Here is a 19856-nt window from a genome sequence, read left to right on the forward strand (position 1 = left end):
ATTAACTCATGTCCAGTTACTCAGTTAAAATTGGAGCTTGGAAAAAAGCCATCAATTTGAATAAAATAATGAAATGCATAAAATAATGTGCCTGTCCAGTGTATTCCTGCCGCTCACCAAATGCACACTGGGATAGGTTCCAGCACCCCCCCCCCCCCCACCCCCCCCCGCAACCCTGCCCAGGATAAGCGAGTATAAATAATGGATGGATGGATGGATGGTTAAATAATGTGTTATAAAATACGGTTTCATATCCAAATGCTTTCATTTTGAATATTTTCCCAATAGCTAGATTTTGAAATTTTGAATGTCAATGACATCTCTGGGTTTCTTTTACATTTCATATATTTATTTGATAGTTCCAACTTTCCCAAAGTTACTATGGGCCCTTAGAGACCCTTCCCTGCATATTTGAAGGCCAGTTCACACCAAAACAGAAAATAAATTAGATGGGAGAAGGCTTCCGAATGTTTACACCAAAACTACTCACAAACAAGTTCCTGCAATCTGTTTCATTGTATTTAGGTCATTATAACTATGTTCACAACAAATCTCTGTATAATCACACAAGAAATCATGTTTGCTAACTCATAAATTGACTAAATATTGTTAGCTTAAGTCCTCTACCCTAAAAAGGTTTCTTGTCTTTGTATTCTCAAGCCATCTCAGTATACAAAATATTGTCTGTTCAGTATTATTTGGTTCCACTTTAATAGGGCTGTTTGTGTATCAGGGGTGAATAAAAAGATTAACAAACTTGGCCAAGCTTCAATCACATATCACACAGCTCAAACAACAGACTTTTGCTGGAATTATTTCATCGATATCATTTTACAATTTTACAACAAAATGTTTTCTTTTTAAATCTGACCGCAACAAAAACACCTATTTGACAGAGTGTGTGCAGAGCCTACAAAATAGCTTTAAAGTATTGTTTTAATAGCTCATGTTTGCTTCTATTTTGCTTCTATTCATTTATTAATTGTGACTGTGAAAGCACTGCCTTCACATTTTCTGCTACTGTGTGTGGGATTCAATCAACATGTGTCATTAATTTGACTAACAGTTATAAGCATTCTTCACAAACACAGTCTGGAAAGTTCTGCAATCATTGAAACTAACTTTCCAAACTAAGTTTGAAGAATAAGTGAACCATTTGCATTCACTAGCAAGTCAGATGTAAAGACAAATAATGATTGAACACAGGCCTGTGTCTCAAATTTCAAAATGATCACAAAGTTGCACCCCATGCTTTTGGATTGGATAAACACATAAATGGTCTCTTACAATGGGCAACCAACCACGAAATTAGCTTTAAATCAATTATCTTATTTAATTAATTCTACATTTCAATGAATTTGTTTACTTGTGATTCTCCATGTTTTTATACAGTGACTCTGTCTGCAATCTTAAGATTACCTCAGCTCTAATGAATTCAGTGCTACAACACATCCTGATCTCCTGTTATAGCTGAATATATACTGTGGAAATTAATGAGCAAATTGCTTTCAGCTGTGCAATGTTCATGACACTAATCTGTACCACAACCAGATGCATGATGGACAAGTTAGAGGGCACTCCAGTTGTAGTTCACCATCAAGTTTTACAGGAATTGTGTCTCTATGTTGATTTGTACTATCGATTTAGTATGATTATGTTGATATTTGTAGTTGAACAGCAACATATATCAACATAGGCATCACATTGGTGTAGCATGTTATTTACTGAATTATTTTACATTTTCCAAATGTATGTGGACACATCAGTGGTTTTGGCTATTTCAGCCACACTAAATGTTAACAGGTGCATAAAATCAAGCATACAGCCATGCAATCTCCACTGACAAACATTGGCAATAGAATGTCGTACTGAAGAGCTCAGTGACCTTCAACGTGGCACTGGATGCTACCATTCCAACAAGTTCGTCAAATTTCTTCCCTGCTAGAGCTGCCCCAGTCAACTGTAAGTGCTGATATTGTAAATGTATAAAAGCAACATCAGCTCAGCTATGAAGTGCTAGGACACACAAGCTAACAGAATGGGACTGCCGAGTGCTGAAGCATGTAGTGCGTAAAAATCATCTGTCCTTGGTTGCAACACTCACTAGAGTTCCAAACTACCACTGGAAACAATGTCAGCACAAGAACTGTTCATCAAGACCTTAATGAAATGGGTTTCCTTGGCCAAGCAGCCATACACAAGCCTAAAATCATGCTCAATGTCAAGTGTCGGCTAGAGTGGTGTAAAGTACATTGTCATTGGACTCAAGAGCAGTAGAAACGTGTTCTCTGCAGTGATGAAACACACTTCACCAGGGGTTAAATTGGGGGTGGATGCGGGTGGACGGCGTCCACCCACCTTTGGTAAAAAAAATAATTTTGACCGGCAGTTTTACAAATAACTATGACAATGCAGGTCATTTTTCGTAATCCAGTCCATGTGCTCCCTCTAGCCAGTTACTCGCTCAACCAATCAAAAAGCCGAAGAAAAAAAAACTCAGGAGGAACAGTCGTTTATATAGACAGGCATAAAAAGAAAAATATCGTTGATTGTCTTGATTGTTTGGAAACGGGCGCGGTAGGTAATTTCATTAACGTGTAGGCTAATTTCATCTATGCAAAATTTTAAAGAGGGATGAATAAACAGCCCCCACGAACGCCGGCTATTATTAACGGCAACTTTGATTGCTTGAGCAAAATCAGCAGGTTGCTGGGCAGCAGCTAAGATAGGATTGAATATTTCCCACATAGCCTATAACGTTTTATTCAGCGGCGACTGGTGAGCTGAAAATCGGTGGGGCGCAAAACTTTCCTTTATACTAATCATTGATCTCAGCCTGTTTTCATTAGTCATTTTCCTTTATAATCAAGCGTGCCAACGATTGGATTAATCAAATGGCAAGTAGCCTAACATACAGCGTCTTCATACCGTGTTAGAGGGATTAAATCATAAATTCAATTTATCCGTTAAAAATATGTTTTAATCACGAATTAGTCTACACTTAACAGACTGGTGTATCTTGTTTGTTATGTACCGTGTTAGATTTCAGAATAACCCAGCGAAAACAAAACCTGCACTTCAATTTTGTTTACAATCTGCACATTGCAGATATTTGCCGTGAATACGAGTGCGGAGAAAGAAGTGCATGGTATCCGCGAACAATGTTGATTAAAACATTACTGAAAATGAAAATACATGTAGGCTATAAGGCCTAGGCTACTCCCTAAACTGCCTATTTGGGGAGAGCTGGCTAATATATATGATAGAATTGAGTAGCCTATTTTGTGGATTAATTGTATTGATACTCAATGAAAATCGCCGGAAGATTTCGCCACTGCTTAGTGATTAAAACGGATTTTTCTAAACCAAATTTATCATTTAATCTCCCTAACACAATACGAAGAAGCTGTGTCCCTTTCCAATTGATTCGTCAGATGTTTGCATGCTTGTCAATCACTGAAAATTAAATAACAGTTTGAGATCAATGATTAGTTTAAAGGAAAGTTTTGTGCCTCACCAGTTTAAGAAAGATGGATAAAGGAGGAAGAAAGTGAGGACAAGAGGAGGATGACCGATTATTTTTGTGGGTAAAATAAATTCTCAGCATTAATGACACTCAAACTTGAAATATATTATGTAAAAGCTTGCATCAATAGTATACATTCTTTTTAAAACATTGTTTTCCTTCATTACAATTATGTGCACAATACATTAAAGATACAACTATTTTGAGCTGAGACATTCATTGTAGCTTTTTTCACCCACCTCCCACCGGATCTCAGGGTCCACCCACCTTCCAAATCCCAATTTAACCCCTGCACTTCACTATCCGGCGGTCTGACGGACGAATCTGGGTTTAGTGGAATGCATAAAGCCAACTGCACTGGCCCCACTAGTGCCAACAGTTTGGTGGAGGAGGAATAATGGTTTTGGTTTTTCATGGTTTTGGCTAGGCCTCTTAATTCCAGTGAAGGGAAATCTTTATGCTACAGCATACAATGACATTCTAGAGGACTGTGAACTTTCAAATTTGTGCCAACAGTCTGGGGGAAGGCATGGTCCATAAAGAAATGGTTTCAGAGTTTGGTGGGGAATAACTTGAATGGCCTGCACTGAGCCCTGACCTTTATCTCATCAAACACCTTTGGGATGAATTGGAATGCCAAATGCAAGCCAGGCCTTACGCCCCACATTAGTGCTCAACCTCACTAATGCTCTTGGGTTGAATTGAAGTGAATCCCCGCAGCCATTTTCCAATGTCTACTAGAATGCCTTCCCAGCATGACTAATCTTCCACACATGCTCTTGTCATCAGTCTGATACAAGTCACTCTTGGTCTCTTCTGTCAACAAGACCTTTTTCCAGAACTCTGCAGGCTCTTTTAAGTACAGCAAACTGTAACCTGGTCATCCTGTTTTTGCGGCTGACTAGTGGTTTGCATCTTGCAATATAGCTTCTGTAGTTCTGTCAGTTAAGTCTTCTGCAGACAGTAGTCACTGACACATCCACGCCTTTCTCCTGAAGGGCGTTTCTGATCTGTCAGACAGGTGTTTTGGTTTTTTATGGTGAGAATTGTTTGGTCATCAACTGTAGAGATCCTACCAGGCCCCTTAAAATTACTGAGCTCACTAGTGCTCCCTTTCTTCTTAATGATGTTCCAGTTACTTTCAATAATCCCAAGGTTTTGCCTATGTCTGTTTTTGTCTGATTGCTCAGCTTCATAATGGCTTCCTTGATTTTTATTGACACAGCTGGTTCTTATGTTGACAAATCCCAGTAACAGACTCCAAAGGCATTCAAAGGCCTAGAATCATGCCTAGATATAGAAAATGATCTTTTACCTGCACCAATGCAGTAATTGTGTCAGGGTTCTGTGTTTTTTCCCTCTGTCTTTCCTTCTTGTGCCGCCAGATGGCGGCACTTCTGTTTGTGTCCTGTTTAATTGTATCATTGTGTTCAATTGTCCAATTATTGTCTGCTGGTTGTCTCGTTTTCCCTTCCCTCTCTGTGGCCTGATTGTTCATTGTGCCCTCCTGTGTCTCTTCTGTTAAGTTTCCCTTCTCCCCGACTCAGGTGCTGGATCCTTGTTGTTGGTTTGTCTGGTTGTGTTCTGGTCATGTTTAAGTAGCTCCCTGCATGTTCTGTTTTCCACGCGCCTTTGGATTTTTGGACTTTCTTTGGTTCCGGTGTCTTTAAAGTTTTTCCCTTGTGTTTTGAAGAGTTTCCCTGCGAGGCTTTTTGTTCCCTTTTTGTCCTGTGTTAGTAAAGTCTTTTGTTCATCCCATTTTGGAGTTTGAGTTTTTCCCCCTCTGCATTTGGGTCCTAACCCACGCACGCACCTTGACAAATTGAACACATCTGATTAATCAGAAACACCTGTGAATCCAGTTGTTCCAACCATTATGGTGCCACGTTTTTTAATAAAAGTGGAGAATCTGGACTTTAACCACATGTGCACTGTTTCATTACAAAGCTAAAATTGTGGAGTGCAGAGCCAAATCAAGAAAAAATATGTCTCTCCCAAATGTTATGGAGGTCATGGTATATAATTTTACATTCTATGTATTAAACAAATGTGTCATCTTTAGGACAACATATTTTGTGTAACTTTAATCACAGTGTTAAAGTCTCCCTTTGTAACACAGGCCTAAATTGTATATTTGTAACACAAAAGTAGTAACTTTGACACAAAATAACACAAAAGTAGTAATGTAAAAAAGTGTGTTGGATATTACCACACCCGTTTAGTTTCTCTAGCTAGCAAGCAAGCCCATGTTATTATTTTTATAATTATTATTATGAAACTGAAATAAATAAAAATAAATGTATTTTTCTAAAAAGCTGAAGAATAGTTATATCTGCATTAAGATCCACTGGAAATTCCTCAAAAATCCACCAACTGTCCTGAATGCATGGTGTCAGAATAAAGCCTAATGAACATACTTTGGTTAACCAAAATAGGTTTCTGTTGTACTTTTTAATTTGATGGCTGTATTTCTTACATTATGCATTCTTTTATGGACTATTGTATCAAATACATCACATCAGGCTAGAATATCAGTGGATGTTTAGTCTATAATGTTATCACATTTATTCAGGTTACTCAGGTCACATAAGAGCGGTCTTGTAAAACCTCCTGTTGTCCTCAGGGTCAGAAAACGGCCCTCACAGCAGTGAAAACCACCAAAATTCATTTTTTTCAGCATGAAATTTGTTGACTTCCTGGGGTGACCCTACCATTAGAAAAAGTTCAACGTTGGCCTTTTAAGTTTTTTTTATAAATGTGATACACCATGAGGGTACAGAGTCTTATGAGTCTTTATTAACCCTGCAGTTATGAAATCAGAAGTCATAAACCAAAGTTCAGCAACACAATTACAGCAAAACATTAATTATGATGTGTGTTTTGTATAGACTAAAGAAATACCGTCTCTCTGGACTGAGAAGTAGGAAAACAGATCGACAGATTACTGATGTGTGACAGGTTGTTTAAACATTTAAAATGTTGATTTAGGGTTAAACATTCAACAAAGAGGCTTTATTACAGGGGGTCTGGCAAAGATGGGTAATTTTTAACCCTGTGGACATGGGTTAAGACATGCATAATACATGCATGCATAAGACAACAAAAATACCATCCTTACTTTGTTTTATTTGCAATACATTATTGTTGTCACTAGAGGTCATCAGAAAGAGGAGTGCATAGGACCCAAAAATGAATGGGACAAGAGCTTGGTGTTATATTTTTGACTCACCTGCTGTGGTTAGTGGTTTTCCAAAGTCACTAGCCACCAGAGGTGGGTAACCTGGCTTCAAAGAGTAAAAAGACTGACCATGTATTTGCTCCACCACCATGCACTAAACCAGCTGATTCTAATTAGCATAACTCTTCAGCGTGATAGGAGAACTAATTATTGTAATCAGCTGGTTTAGTGCATAGTGGTGGAGAAAATACATGGTCAGTCTTTTTACTCTTTGAAGCCGGGTTACCCACCTCTGCTAGCCACTCAGCATTTTCACCAGGCTCCTTTACCTGCAAGGATGGCTTTTTTTAGTATAGTAGTGCCCAACATAAGTAGGCCATAATGTACATATGATCTTTAGACGTTATCATGGAGAATGGAAGAAAATGTTACATTTTTACTTGCTGCAATGGTTTGAACTCCCAAGTTAATGTGCTAACTGATATTAAGTTAAATTATGTTCAGTATACAAAACACTATTTATTTTGGTGTTTACATTTAATTATTCCATTGTAATGAGTTGCAGAATGATAGTTTTGTTATGGCCAGGTTTGTGATGTTTACTTATTTAAACACTCTGCACCATTAAAATATATTGCAATGCACTACATTACTGCCTGTTATTGGGGTTTTGTTATAATGCATTGGTGTCCCAGTCTGGGACTCCCAGATTACCTAATGAGCTATCCCACATTCCCAAACGCAGATGAAAAATGTGGTGCAGCTCAAAGCAAATATGTGTGTGTCATGCATGTGTGCCATGCATCCTGCGAGTAAGATATCTACATTTATCCTTTTTCTGTGGTCGGATAACATCTTGAGGATTTCTGAATTGTATTATGTGCTGTGTTAATGTGTTGGATTGATACTGATACACGTAAAAGAATGCAAAATGGCAAAAAGTATCTGAATTCACCCCTTCCACCCTCGCCCCCTCCCACTTGCCACTCGTTAAACTCAAGTGTATACCAGAGATTATATTTACATTTTTCAGAGCGGAGATGCTAGCACTGTGGCTAACCCATGTTGACGGGCTGAGCACATTAATAATACGTAGTATGCTTACAAAACATAGAGCAAAAGCTCAATCAGTTGCGTCCAACATAAATTAATATGAACGTATTTGCATAAAACAACACTTTTAGCTTTTCAAAACCAAAGCACACTTTGGTTTAAAATTAGGTTATATTTCCTAAATATACAGTATATAAAAATGAGTCAATGTCATCGCATTGTTCGTTACAATTTCGTACATTTTCCGGGTAGAGTCCCAATCATTCTGCACTCGTTATAGCCTACCCAGTGTCCTCTATAATAAAAAATATACTGCGCCGTGAAGTGATTGTCCTTATTAAATATTCTTTGGTATTTAAACTTCAGCAGCAAATGTAATTATACGTCTTTACGTTTCCCATTTTAGGAACCACACCTCGTCACAGGCACTTTCAGAAAATGCCCATGTTTAATATATTCTTATTTTGCACCACGCCTGCAGTGACATACTTATTCTGGATTGGTCAATCTTTCTAGGGCAAACTTCTCTTGCAACGACATTGGCTTATGGTGGCGGGAAACCGGTTACGCAACAAGTATTTGGCGCGAAACTGTCTCATTGTGGAAGAAGGGGACTGTTGTGTTGTGGTCAACGTGAGCAAACTGCATTAAATTTTTGGAGTTTAAGTTAATATGGACATCGCGGTACCAACTGTGGACAATTCCGGGCAAATTGTTAAAGACGATTTGGCGGAAAAATGTCAGAAATTATTCCAGGATTTTTTGGAGGAGTAAGTAACTTATTAGATATGAGAGACTGCAGTTTTCTGTCTGATAGTTAGCTGACGATTTGAGAGAGTGATACCCAGTTTATATGCAGAAATGCTCTCTGTCTTTTTTGAATTTCGAACTAACCTGGTAGTTGTCTGAGTTTAGTTTTTGTAACTGTAATATTTTAACAAATCAAACTTAAGCACGTAGTTAGCCAACTATAAAAACTTTCGCCGGAGTAAGAAAGTGTTTTCCGCTGATGGTAACAAGTTGGCTGTCTAACGTTAGTTGCTAGCTAACGAGTGGGAGCATCTAGCGTGCTCGGACTGTTTAGGTTTAACGTTAGTTCCTATGTCAGGGGTGTCCAATCTTACCGGAAAAGGACCAGTGAGGGTTTTTATTCCATCCCAGGTTTAAGAAACGCGATTCTACTGCTAAAACAAAACACGTGCACGCACACCGGTCCGTTGCGGGTGAACTTGGACACCTCTACCCTATGTTATACCACTGTCTTTGTGCTCTCGGTGTTCGAATGGCAGCAGTTACATGTTCATTTGCGAACTAATGTTAGCATGCTAGCCGTATGTCGAGGCACTAACTAGTTATGCAATCGCTCCGTGTAGATTGTAGTAACGTGCCGTAAGTACTGGCTGACTTGTACGTGAGTTGAACTGTGTGCTTGCTGGTTAGTTTTTACAGTCTGTGGATTATTTACGAATCGCTCCTGTGTAGATTTCAGAACAGTGACGGAGAAGTGAAGTATCTGCGCGATGCTGAAGAGCTCATCCGCCCGGAGAGGAACACTTTGCTGGTGAGCTTCACTGACCTGGAACAGTTCAACCAAGAACTCGCCACGATCATCCAGGAGGAGTTTTACAGGTTTGAAAAATATAATTTCGTTGCACAATATCTGCAGTTACAGTGCATACATACTCGCTAAATGTGATGCACTACTATTCTAATTTGAAGCTGAAAGTTCCAATTGAAACGGCGTTGCGATTACACATCCAGTTTAGACCGTTAGGTAGAGCTCTGTGTACAGTCCTGTGGTCCGAATTAGCCGTTGAATATCAATACCGATTTTGTTTTTGTTAATTGACGCACATGCCGTGGAGACTGCTTTGGAATTGGGCTGGGTATTGTGGGGTGGCTCGGTATTTTACAATAACTTAGTAGACGTTCTTATCCAGAGTATAGTAGTAGAGAACATCAGTGTAATACTAAAATGCAGTGTTACCAAATGAACATAGATGCTCATTTCTTGTCAGTGAGTGTAATATTAACCTAAGAAACTGAATTTAATATTGTAACTAAAGAAGTTACTGTGAGACAGAATCTATTTACACAGGTGTGCCTAATAATGATTCTGACAGATGTCTCATTAAGTAAATATTTGGAATAAAAGGTTTATGCAGTGCCACTTTTCATGCAGTGTATTTTAATGAAATTTGCATGTGAAAATGATTGTCTCTTTCTTTCAGGGTGTATCCCTATTTGTGTCGTGCTGTGCGCAATTTTGCACGGGATCATGGGAATGTCCCAATCAGCAAGGAGTTCTATGTGGCAATCCAGGATGTCCCATCAAGACATAAGTATGAAAACCTCTTCTGGCAGATGGTAGAATTTTTTCAGTGGCTTTTTAGTTATGAGGTTTAACCCCGCGACCTGCTGGTGTGGTCCCCAGGATCCGGGAGCTTACGACCTTGCGGATCGGCAGCCTGGTGCGGATCAGTGGTCAGGTGGTGCGGACCCACCCAGTGCACCCCGAGCTGGTGAGCGGCACTTTCCTGTGCCTGGACTGTCAGACACTGATCCGCGACGTGGAGCAGCAGTTCAAGTACACCCAGCCCAGCATCTGCAGGAACCCCGTCTGCAACAACCGCAGGCGCTTCATGCTCGACACCAACAAGTCCAAGTTCATCGACTTCCAGAAGGTGGGTGCTGGTCTGCGGTCCGCACCAGGGGTTGGTGGTCCTTGTCGTCAGCCCCTTCTCGCGTTCCCCTAACGCCCCTTCACGCGTTCCCCTAACGCCCCTTCACGCGTTCCCCTATCGCCTCTTCATGCGTTCCCCTATCGCCCCTTCACGCGTTCCCCTAACGCCTCTTCATGCGTTCCCCTATCGCCTCTTCACGCGTTCCCCTAACGCCCTTTCTCGCGTTCCCCTAACGCCCTTTCTCGCGTTCCCCTAACGCCCCTTCTCGCGTTCCCCCTAACGCGAGACACGTTCTCCCGCCGCTCCCCCTGCAGGCCCGTGTCCAGGAGACGCAGGCGGAGCTGCCCCGAGGCTCCATTCCCCGCAGTTTGGAGGTCGTTCTGCGGGCGGAGGCCGTGGAGTCCGCCCAGGCCGGCGACAAGTGCGACTTCGTGGGCTCCCTGATTGTTGTGCCGGACGTCTCCCAGCTAGCTACCCCAGGTACGATTGTATTTACAGAAAAGCTAGGTTTGACTGTGCACCTTAAACATGTATCCTTTGGCTTCTTTGGATACGTTCTGGTGATAAGCTGAGGTTTGACATTTTTGCTGATGTTTATTTTGTATGTCTGGTGGGGTTTTTCAGCACTTAAAAGTTGAGACCCTGAACCATAGATTTTCAGGGGTGTATAATTTATTAGCTCAGTTGATGCTTGTCCAGAGTACCTTGCACAGCTCCAAATTTTACCCATATTTTAATGCAGCTGGATCATCACTGAAGGTACTCAGGTTAAGTACCATTGTGCAAACAGTAGTCACCTACCAGGGTTTTAAATCTGTTGCCTCAGAGTTAAAAGCCTGAAAGTTTTGCAGCTATACTGCCAGCTCATACCAAGTGCATTGTGTTTTCTTCAGGGGTTCGGGCAGAGACCAGCTCTCGCACAGCTGGTTCTCAGGGCTACGAGAACGAGGGAGTGCGGGGGCTCAAAGCCCTGGGAGTCCGAGACCTGTCCTACAAGCTGGCCTTCCTAGCTTGTCATGTGGCGCCCACAAACCCCAGGGTAAGTACTATCGGCAGTGTTGCAATTTAGTGGTGTGGACACTTGAAAATTGGTGCAGAGGTTTCAGTGGGACATTCTCCATTGTGTGCCAGTAGACTTGATTGCTAAAAGAATAAAGAGGCTGAAGCCCCTAAATGTTTTAACAAAGAAACGCTTCTGTTCTTTTCTGTGTTTTAACCAAATTACTGGCTCTGTGAACGCCAGGGGTCAGTTTCCAGTGGGCGTTTAAATTTTTTTTTTTATTAAACAAGCTTATTACATTACATTGTGAGAAGTGACAATGAGTGTAGTGTATTCACTGGTTGACTTTGTCAGCTGTGCCCCAGTCATGGTGGGTAATATTTGATTTGTGGTTTTGCAGTTCGGAGGTAAAGAGATCCGTGACCAGGAGCAGACCGCAGAAAGCATTAAGAACCAGATGTCGGTGAAGGAGTGGGAGAAGGTGTTTGAGATGAGCCAGGACAAAAACCTCTACCACAACCTCTGCAGCAGCCTCTTCCCCACCATCCACGGTCAGTCTGCTCCATCCTTCCAGTGGTAAATTGCAGATTGGCTGAGGTTTTTTGGAGGGCAATCAAATGACCATAAAGTGCTTGCTTATTCAGGTAATGATGAGGTGAAGAGAGGAATCCTCCTGATGCTGTTTGGTGGTGTCCCCAAGACCACCATGGAACGGACGTCACTTCGGGGAGACGTCAACGTGTGCATTGTGGGAGACCCCAGTACTTCTAAGAGCCAGTTCCTCAAGTGAGTCTCCACATTAGGATGCCTTTATCTCTCATTGAGCGCATGCCAAGACCAGTATGGGGTGATTTAAGATGATGTAAACCACATAATTTAATTCCGTACAGATTAGAGTGGCCAGTTGCACCAACAGGGCTTCTGAAGTTGGTCGTAAACATTATTTTCACTAAGAGTGGGTATAAATTTTGTGCCTACCTGACAGCAGTTGCAAGTCTTAATTTTAGAACGTTTCTATGGGAATTAAAATAACCTAGTTCATTGCAATGGTTAATCTGAGCAGTCTTATCCTCAAAAAGCAGGTTTTCAGATGAGAATATTTAGGAATCTAAGCAATCGTTTGTTATCTATAATGACACAGCTCTAAATTGTCAGCAATACTGCAGGCTTTGATGAACACGTGTCTGTTCAAAGTTGTTTTCATAGCCCACAAAGTTACAAGTTATGCAAAGTCACATAATGTTTATGATATTTTGTAACTGGGGAATCCGTGCACCTTTGTGGACTACCATGCCTTCCTTGAAAGTGTTATTGCTTAGTTTAGAAGCATCATCCAACTGTGGGCACTTACTGGTGTCCACTACAGGCAATCCAGTGAAAGTAAAATTCTTGCCATACACATCAACAGTGATTTCACTGTAGATGGATATTTTCACTGGGGTTAGATTACTGTTACCAGCTGATGTGTCCTTTCTCGTCTTACTCAAAAGGTCCTTCAAATTTTTCATAGCGTCCTCTACAGTATGCAGTCCCCCCAAAACTGTGGCATGGCATGTGTTAGTTGTGTTCCATGTTGATTTAAAAAAATAAAAAAAAAATACATTTTAATCCTGTCCCCTGTTTGGGGCCTTCTGTCTGTTCTGGAGCCATTTTCATGTTTGCTATCCTGTCTTTGCTCAGGCATGTGGAGGAGTTCAGTCCGCGCGCGGTCTACACCAGCGGGAAAGCATCTAGCGCAGCCGGTCTGACCGCCGCTGTGGTGAGGGACGAGGAGTCGCACGAGTTTGTCATCGAGGCGGGAGCCCTCATGCTGGCCGACAACGTGAGTCTGTTAGCCGTCTTTGTCACGTGACTCCGCTGGTTGGAAAACACTGCAGCTCTTGCTAACCGTTGGAACATCTCCGCTCGCAGGGTGTCTGCTGCATAGATGAGTTTGATAAGATGGAGATGAAGGACCAGGTGGCCATCCATGAAGCCATGGAGCAGCAGACCATCTCCATCACTAAAGCGGGGGTCAAGGTGAGAGCGGGGCCAAAATGGGGAGTCGAGGAAGGCAGCAGAGAATCCAAAATATTAATGTACAATATTGGTATTGGTATAAGTAGCTTTTTTATTCCTTTATTACAGCAGTGAAGCTATGTATTACTGAGTGTAATGCAGCGTTTGGATATATCTGCTGTTGTTGGCTGCTCTACCCAGGATTCTTCAGACTAGCAGTGTGCTTTCTTTGGAATTTTTTCAAAAAGGGCAATACTTTAGGCCCAAGCATATGTGACCTGCTCTGTCAAAATGAGTCTCATTGACCCCAAAACACATTTTGATTTTTATGAATTACTCGAGAGAGTAGAATGTAAGCTTTCGAATTGTACCAAAATTATTTGTTTCTTCCAGATATCAAAGGAGTTGTCCCATTACATTTTAAACCATCCAACCATGTTTTTAAGAAAAACGACTTCAGTGTTTTGTCGCATGATTGTATTCGCTACATGTAGCCTGGAAAAACTGTTAGCTTGTCATCAACTTTTAAAACTATTTTTTTAAATTAAGACATACAGATCTTGAAAGCAAAGACATTTTGAGTAAAATCAGATGGAACTGAATATATTAGCATGTAGCTTGAAAGCAGCTGATTGGACTGTGTGACTGGTGACAGGTATGAAGCTGGCTAGCCTCTGAACAACCCAAAGCTACAGTATTATCTTGTCATCTTGCGTTTAAAACCTTTAAAAGTATGTTTTTACTTTGAATTTGTTGTTAAGGCATACATATTATGAAAGCCAAGATATTTCTCAAGTAAAATCAGATGAAACCCAATAGCTTGTAGCCACGGAAGCAGCTGATGTAATTATGTGACAGGTGACAATTTGGCTAGCTTCCTAATGATGTGAAACTCCGGTACTAGCTTGCCATCTTGGGTTTAAAAGCTTCAAAACTGTTTTACTCTGAATTTGGCATTGAGACAGGTTATGAAAGCCTACGTTCTACGATAATGAGTTGAAAGCCTGAAATAGCCAACAATTAACGTTTTTAGCATAAACTTCAGTTTACATGAAATTGGCCACAGTGACTTTTGATTAGAATGGGTCATATATTGCTTTTAAAGTGGCAAGAGACCACAGTTCAGCTTTCAGTTCAGTGTCTGTCTGAAGGGCTCTGCTGCATTAAGACTGGATTCCTCATCGTGTCTTGTCACAGGCCACTTTGAACGCTCGCACCTCTATATTGGCTGCGGCCAACCCTGTGGGCGGGCGCTACGACCGGTCCAAGTCTCTCAAACAGAACGTCAACCTAAGTGCTCCCATCATGTCCAGATTTGACCTCTTCTTCATCCTGGTGGACGACTGCAATGAGGTGAATGCCCAGCTGAACACACTGACCTCCACAGCACTTCTCTGTGCTATAATTGTGACATCATGGATTTTGAAAGCCTGAAAACGCCTGTGTGTCTGTGTGTCTGTGTGTCTGTGTGTCTGTGTGTCTGTGTGTCTGTGTGTCTGTGTGTCTGTGTGTGTGTGTGTGTGTGTGTGTGTGTGTGTGTGTGTGTGTGTGTGTATATATGTATATATACACACACACACGCATAGAGCAGCGATGTCAGCAGTTTGAATGTTGCCACGACCATTGTCTGATGTTTCTCCTACTCTCGATCCCCATTCTTCCTGTCTGTCTGCACTGTCCTGTCCAATAAAGTTGTCCAATAAAGCTCTACAAATGTTTTTTAAATTTGTATAGCGCATGTAAAATGGATTCAAGTCATTGTAGTGCTGCATTCACTTAGACAACGCCTACAGTTAAAAACTTTGTTAATGTCATTTGAATCTAGGTCACAGATTACGCCATTGCCAGACGTATTGTAGACCTCCATTCCAGAATTGAAGAGTCGATTGACAGGCTCTACACACTGGAAGAAATTCGGAGATACCTTCTCTTTGCCAGGCAGTTCAAACCAAAGGTAGGTGACTTGTGTTTAAGGATGGGAACCGAGAACCGGTTCCTGTTGAGAACCGGTTCCAAGTTTTGCTGCGCATAGAAAAACAATGATGTAACGCCTTGGGGGAGGCAGCGTGCTGCCTCTCTCAGGTGTTTGTTTGGATGGCAGCTATCACAACAAATTTGATCCAGGCTGCAAAAATGATCTGGGTGACGTACTGACATTCTAAAACCGCTGTTATACCCATTGTGATGTAGCCTACTTAGTTTCATTACAGCGTCCACTGCTATGCGGACACTGCCAGCCTTGATGCATTCTGTTGCGATAAAAATTCTAAGACAACTCCGCAATTTCTCTGGAATAACGGGTTATATTATAGCCTGAAATGCAATCATATTACTAAATGGCTACACATGTCATGTAACGTGCAAGTAGTTGACTATCTCCCTGTATATGAAAATATTTTTACCAATAAATAATAATAAATGCGATTTTATCCGTGGAAATAGCTATACAAAAAGGCAAAGTACATTTTGTGCTTGTGATTGCCGTCGTACATGTCAGAAGGAAATGTCACTGACAAAATAAACAGTTTGCTCTCTCTGCAGTGGTTTGGGCTGGAAACGAGCTGTAAGATATGCAGGGATATGCAGAACACTGCCTACTGATTGTAGATAAGATCACTGTGAGGATGCTTTCCATAAAGGATTTCAGCTGCATGCTCCCATATTACTGAAAATGCTGTAGCGGTGGCTAGCTGTAAGTGCATATCAGCATATGACGCATGCTGTGTGCATTGTGTTGATAGAAGCGTACCGCTGGCTAGCGCTAGAAGCTAGCTAATTGTTAAATAGTCTACTTACACCACTATATCACCGAGGTTCAGAAAATGTAAGTCCGTGTTTGGCTAATTTTATTATGCAGATTCATTTAACCGAAGGTTTCTACGATGGTGATCGTGACCACGACATTTATTTTGCCTTTTTGTATTTATTTTGCCTTAAGAAACCAAAAAAAGTTACCACTTTAGGCTTTGGGCCAATGCTGGTAAATTAAATTAGCTATTATATATTTAATAGCTATATAAGCTATTAACCAATACTTCCCTTTCAATGTACAGCCCTTTAAGTAGCAATACCTAGTCTGACTACAAGTCAGTACTTTGTCCAGCCCATTTTTATTTATTTGTTTATTCCTGAATTCCTCAGATTTCGAAGGAGTCGGAGGACTTCATTGTGGAGCAGTACAAAAGGCTACGTCAGAGAGATGGGTCAGGCGTCACCAAGTCAGCCTGGAGGATCACCGTGCGGCAGCTGGAGAGCATGATCCGCCTGTCTGAGGGCATGGCCCGAATGCACTGCTGTGACGAGGTTAGATCCACCCTCCCCACCCCCAACTGCCCCAGTCTTTTCTTCCCCTCCCAGTGTGGGTCGACAATTCGCTTGGTTTCAGTCTTCTGTTCTGTAACTGGATATCCTGGGAAATGCAGTTTCAGTCGTGATCAAAGGGGCATAATAGTGGTTCGTCCACTGTCATACAGGTCCAACCGAAGCACGTGAAGGAAGCCTTCCGCTTGCTGAACAAGTCCATCATCCGTGTGGAGACGCCGGACGTCAACCTGGAACAAGATGATGAGCATCAGCAAGAGGAGGATGAAGCCAATGAAATGAATGGTATTGTGTTCTCTGCGTGGCCGGTGTCTTTAAATTCCACCAACCAAAGACTGTTGCTGTTGTAGTGCAGGGCTTTCCCAACCCTGTTCGTGGAGATCTACTGTGCTGTAGGTTTTCATTTTGACCCTAATTTTACACACCTGATGCTACTAATTATCAGCTCAATGAGATCGCTAGCTCTTGAATAATGTGTGCTTTGTTATGCTCGTAATTAAAACCTATAGGACAGTAGATCTCCACGGCCTTGTTCCCTGGGGATCAAAATCTAATTCTATGTTCTTACTCTGGCTTTGTAATGAACAGTGTTACTAACCAAGTCTGATGTTGCCAGGGCACGATATACCCGATGGCGTGAATGGACACGTGAATGGCGTGAACGGGCATGCTGAGAATGGAGAGGGCGCTGCAGCGCCCTCGCTGAGGCTTTCATTTACGGAGTACCGCCGTATCTCCAACCTCATCGTCCTGCACCTTCGCAAGGCGGAGGAAGGTACGTTTTTAGAGAGTTGTCCTGTGACTGGGTGGTGCTGGAAGTTTTTGGTTGTCATGAGCATTACAGCTGTTCAGTTTTAAGTGGCAAACGAGGTCATGACCAACTGTTAATGTATGTGAGGTTTGTGCACATGTTTTTCACCATAACTTTTTATGGCTGGGTGTAGATTTCCAGATTGAGGTTCCCCATGAGTCTTTTTAATCTGTTTGTTGATATTATTTTCACATTAAATCTGAGTAGGACTGAGACTTCCATTTCACTCTTAAATTGCAGACGATGACGAGGCTTCCCTGAAGAAAAGTGAAGTAATAAACTGGTATCTGAAGGAAATTGAATCTGAAATAGACTCTGAGATGGAGCTCATTAACAAGAAGACCATCATTGAAAAGGTCATCCACAGGCTGGTTTATTATGTGAGTGAACTTTTTTTTCATACCCCTTGATTCTGAATGGTTCCAGGAGCAGTAAAAATTTAAATTGCATTATCTTTTTTACAAATGTAAAAAAAATGTCAAATGTAAAAATTGGGTCTTTCTTTCAGGACCACATTCTTATCGAACTGACGCAGACTGGACTTAAGGGCTCTTCGGAGAAAACAGATTCGGAGTCACAGGAAGAGGCAGTGGTTCTGGTTGTTAATCCTAATTATACACTTGAAGACTAGACTGTTCCTCCCCATCTCATGATATGTTTGGAATTTAAACCATGAAACGTTAAAATATTGCCCAATTGTGTAAAGGATTTAGAATCTTGAAGCATGCTTTTTTTCATTACTGCTGATGGGTATTGTAGGGTAAAGTGCTCTGAATTTTAAGCAAATGTTTTATGCGGAAGCTGGTTAAACGCGCTTTGGTTTTTGGCAAAGCATTCCTGTTTTTACCGTGTGAACAATGGTTCTTTATGATTTTATATTTCTGGTTTCTTTTAAGGAAATTCTTCTAAAATTGTGTTTGATAATGAGGTTGTAGTTTTAAAAATGTTAACTGCTTGTTCATTTTTGTATTGTATACCTGACATTTCACATTTTTGTTTGTGATATTGTTCAGAAAGGTCATAAAGAAGTAATTCATTGTTTGCAATAATATTCCTTTGTCCTCTTCTGGAAGAAATGAACCTGCCCTTCTTTTGTTGGTCATCTTAAAGCTTTCTGCATATAACTTGTTCTCAAGTGAGATGAGTTGGAGATGTTTAATGCTATGCATTGTTACATTACATTTACTTAGCAGACACCTTTACTCAAAGCGACGTACGAAAGTGCATATCATGGTCATTGGACAACTACAAAACACAGGTTCATTAAGTTACAATACTCATTTCGTACAGCTATTTATAGCCAAGAACACAGTTCAGTTCACACAGTGAACATTATTCTGACCTACTTTATGCCAAGCCAAACTAAGGAAAAAGAACAAGCTACAACATTAAGACCAATACAAATTACAAAAAGTGCTGGAATGGGGGCACATGTAACATGAGTGTCATGAAAGGGGGGATTTAAAGTGAAATGATTCACAGAGTGGTGGCAATTAGTCCAGGTATAGTCTGAAGAGATGGGTCTTCAGACCACGGGGGAAGATGGGTAGGGAGGGAGAGGTTCGAAGAGGGACAGGGAGTTTGTTCCACCACTGGGGAGCTGGAGTGGAGAAGCTCTGTGATCCCTTTGCTGGGATGGGAGGGGATGCAAGGCGCCCTGCTGCAGAGCGGAGTGGTCAAGCAGGCGTATAGAGTTGAATCATGTCCTGCAAGTAGAAGGGGCTGTCCTGTTGGCTGCAGTGTAAGCAAGGGTCAGGACTTTGAACCTGATTCTGGCAGCGACCGGTAGCCAGTGTGACAATTGTTCATAATTATCCTGAACATTATAAAGGATAGCAATTTGAGCCAGCCCGACACTGGTTTGTGTATCAACAACAGGCAACTGTCACTCAGCCTGAGAGTTCAAGCTGCTACACATTCAAAGTTTTCTATGCCTGGAAGAAAAATTGCAGATCTTAGGACAAAAATATGTATTTTTTTTGTTTACAGATTGTGCGTGTAATGGTGTACTGAAATGCATTTCATATGGTTAACACTTAAAAATCTGTTTTATAGTGCTGGTGAGCAGAGAAAATTCTTCCCTAAAAAAAGGATTTATTTATGCAGGAGGAGTCCGGTAGGTAAGCTCTAACTGAAAAAGCAGGGGCGGTCCCTACTTTATTTATTTTTAAGTTTGTCTAATGACATAATTCTTTATCTAATTGGTACATTTATTGGTACATAGTTAATACATAAGCATATAGTGAAATTTAAATGATTGTCTAGTTGTATAGCATGCATACCGA

The 19856-nt window shown here is 41.2% G+C and overlaps 1 protein-coding gene across 1 annotated transcript; it reads left to right on the forward strand.

Annotated features, from left to right (window-relative positions):
* The first annotated feature begins 8355 nt into the window (after positions 1-8355).
* Positions 8356-18662, forward strand: mcm6 (minichromosome maintenance complex component 6). The gene is made up of 17 exons (XM_035407883.1): positions 8356-8527; positions 9240-9386; positions 9989-10099; positions 10192-10441; positions 10756-10921; positions 11335-11480; positions 11842-11992; positions 12086-12227; positions 13122-13263; positions 13353-13460; positions 14637-14792; positions 15265-15393; positions 16581-16742; positions 16913-17045; positions 17377-17535; positions 17812-17951; positions 18080-18662. Exons 1-17 carry the CDS (start codon positions 8430-8432, stop codon positions 18200-18202), a joined length of 2463 nt encoding a protein of 820 aa, XP_035263774.1. The 5' UTR covers positions 8356-8429; the 3' UTR covers positions 18203-18662.
* The last annotated feature ends 1194 nt before the right edge of the window (positions 18663-19856 follow it).

This window comes from Anguilla anguilla, chromosome 3, assembly GCF_013347855.1.
Source record: "Anguilla anguilla isolate fAngAng1 chromosome 3, fAngAng1.pri, whole genome shotgun sequence".
Lineage (NCBI taxonomy): Eukaryota > Metazoa > Chordata > Actinopteri > Anguilliformes > Anguillidae > Anguilla > Anguilla anguilla.

Excerpts from the sequence above, each read along its gene's own strand:
- mcm6 (XM_035407883.1), top strand. The coding sequence starts at position 8,430 with ATGGACATCGCGGTACCAACTGTGGACAATTCCGGGCAAATTGTTAAA. Across the intron at positions 10,922-11,334 it reads CTCCCAGCTAGCTACCCCAG|GGGTTCGGGCAGAGACCAGC; the intron begins GTACGATTGTAT and ends TGTTTTCTTCAG. Across the intron at positions 13,461-14,636 it reads TCACTAAAGCGGGGGTCAAG|GCCACTTTGAACGCTCGCAC; the intron begins GTGAGAGCGGGG and ends GTCTTGTCACAG.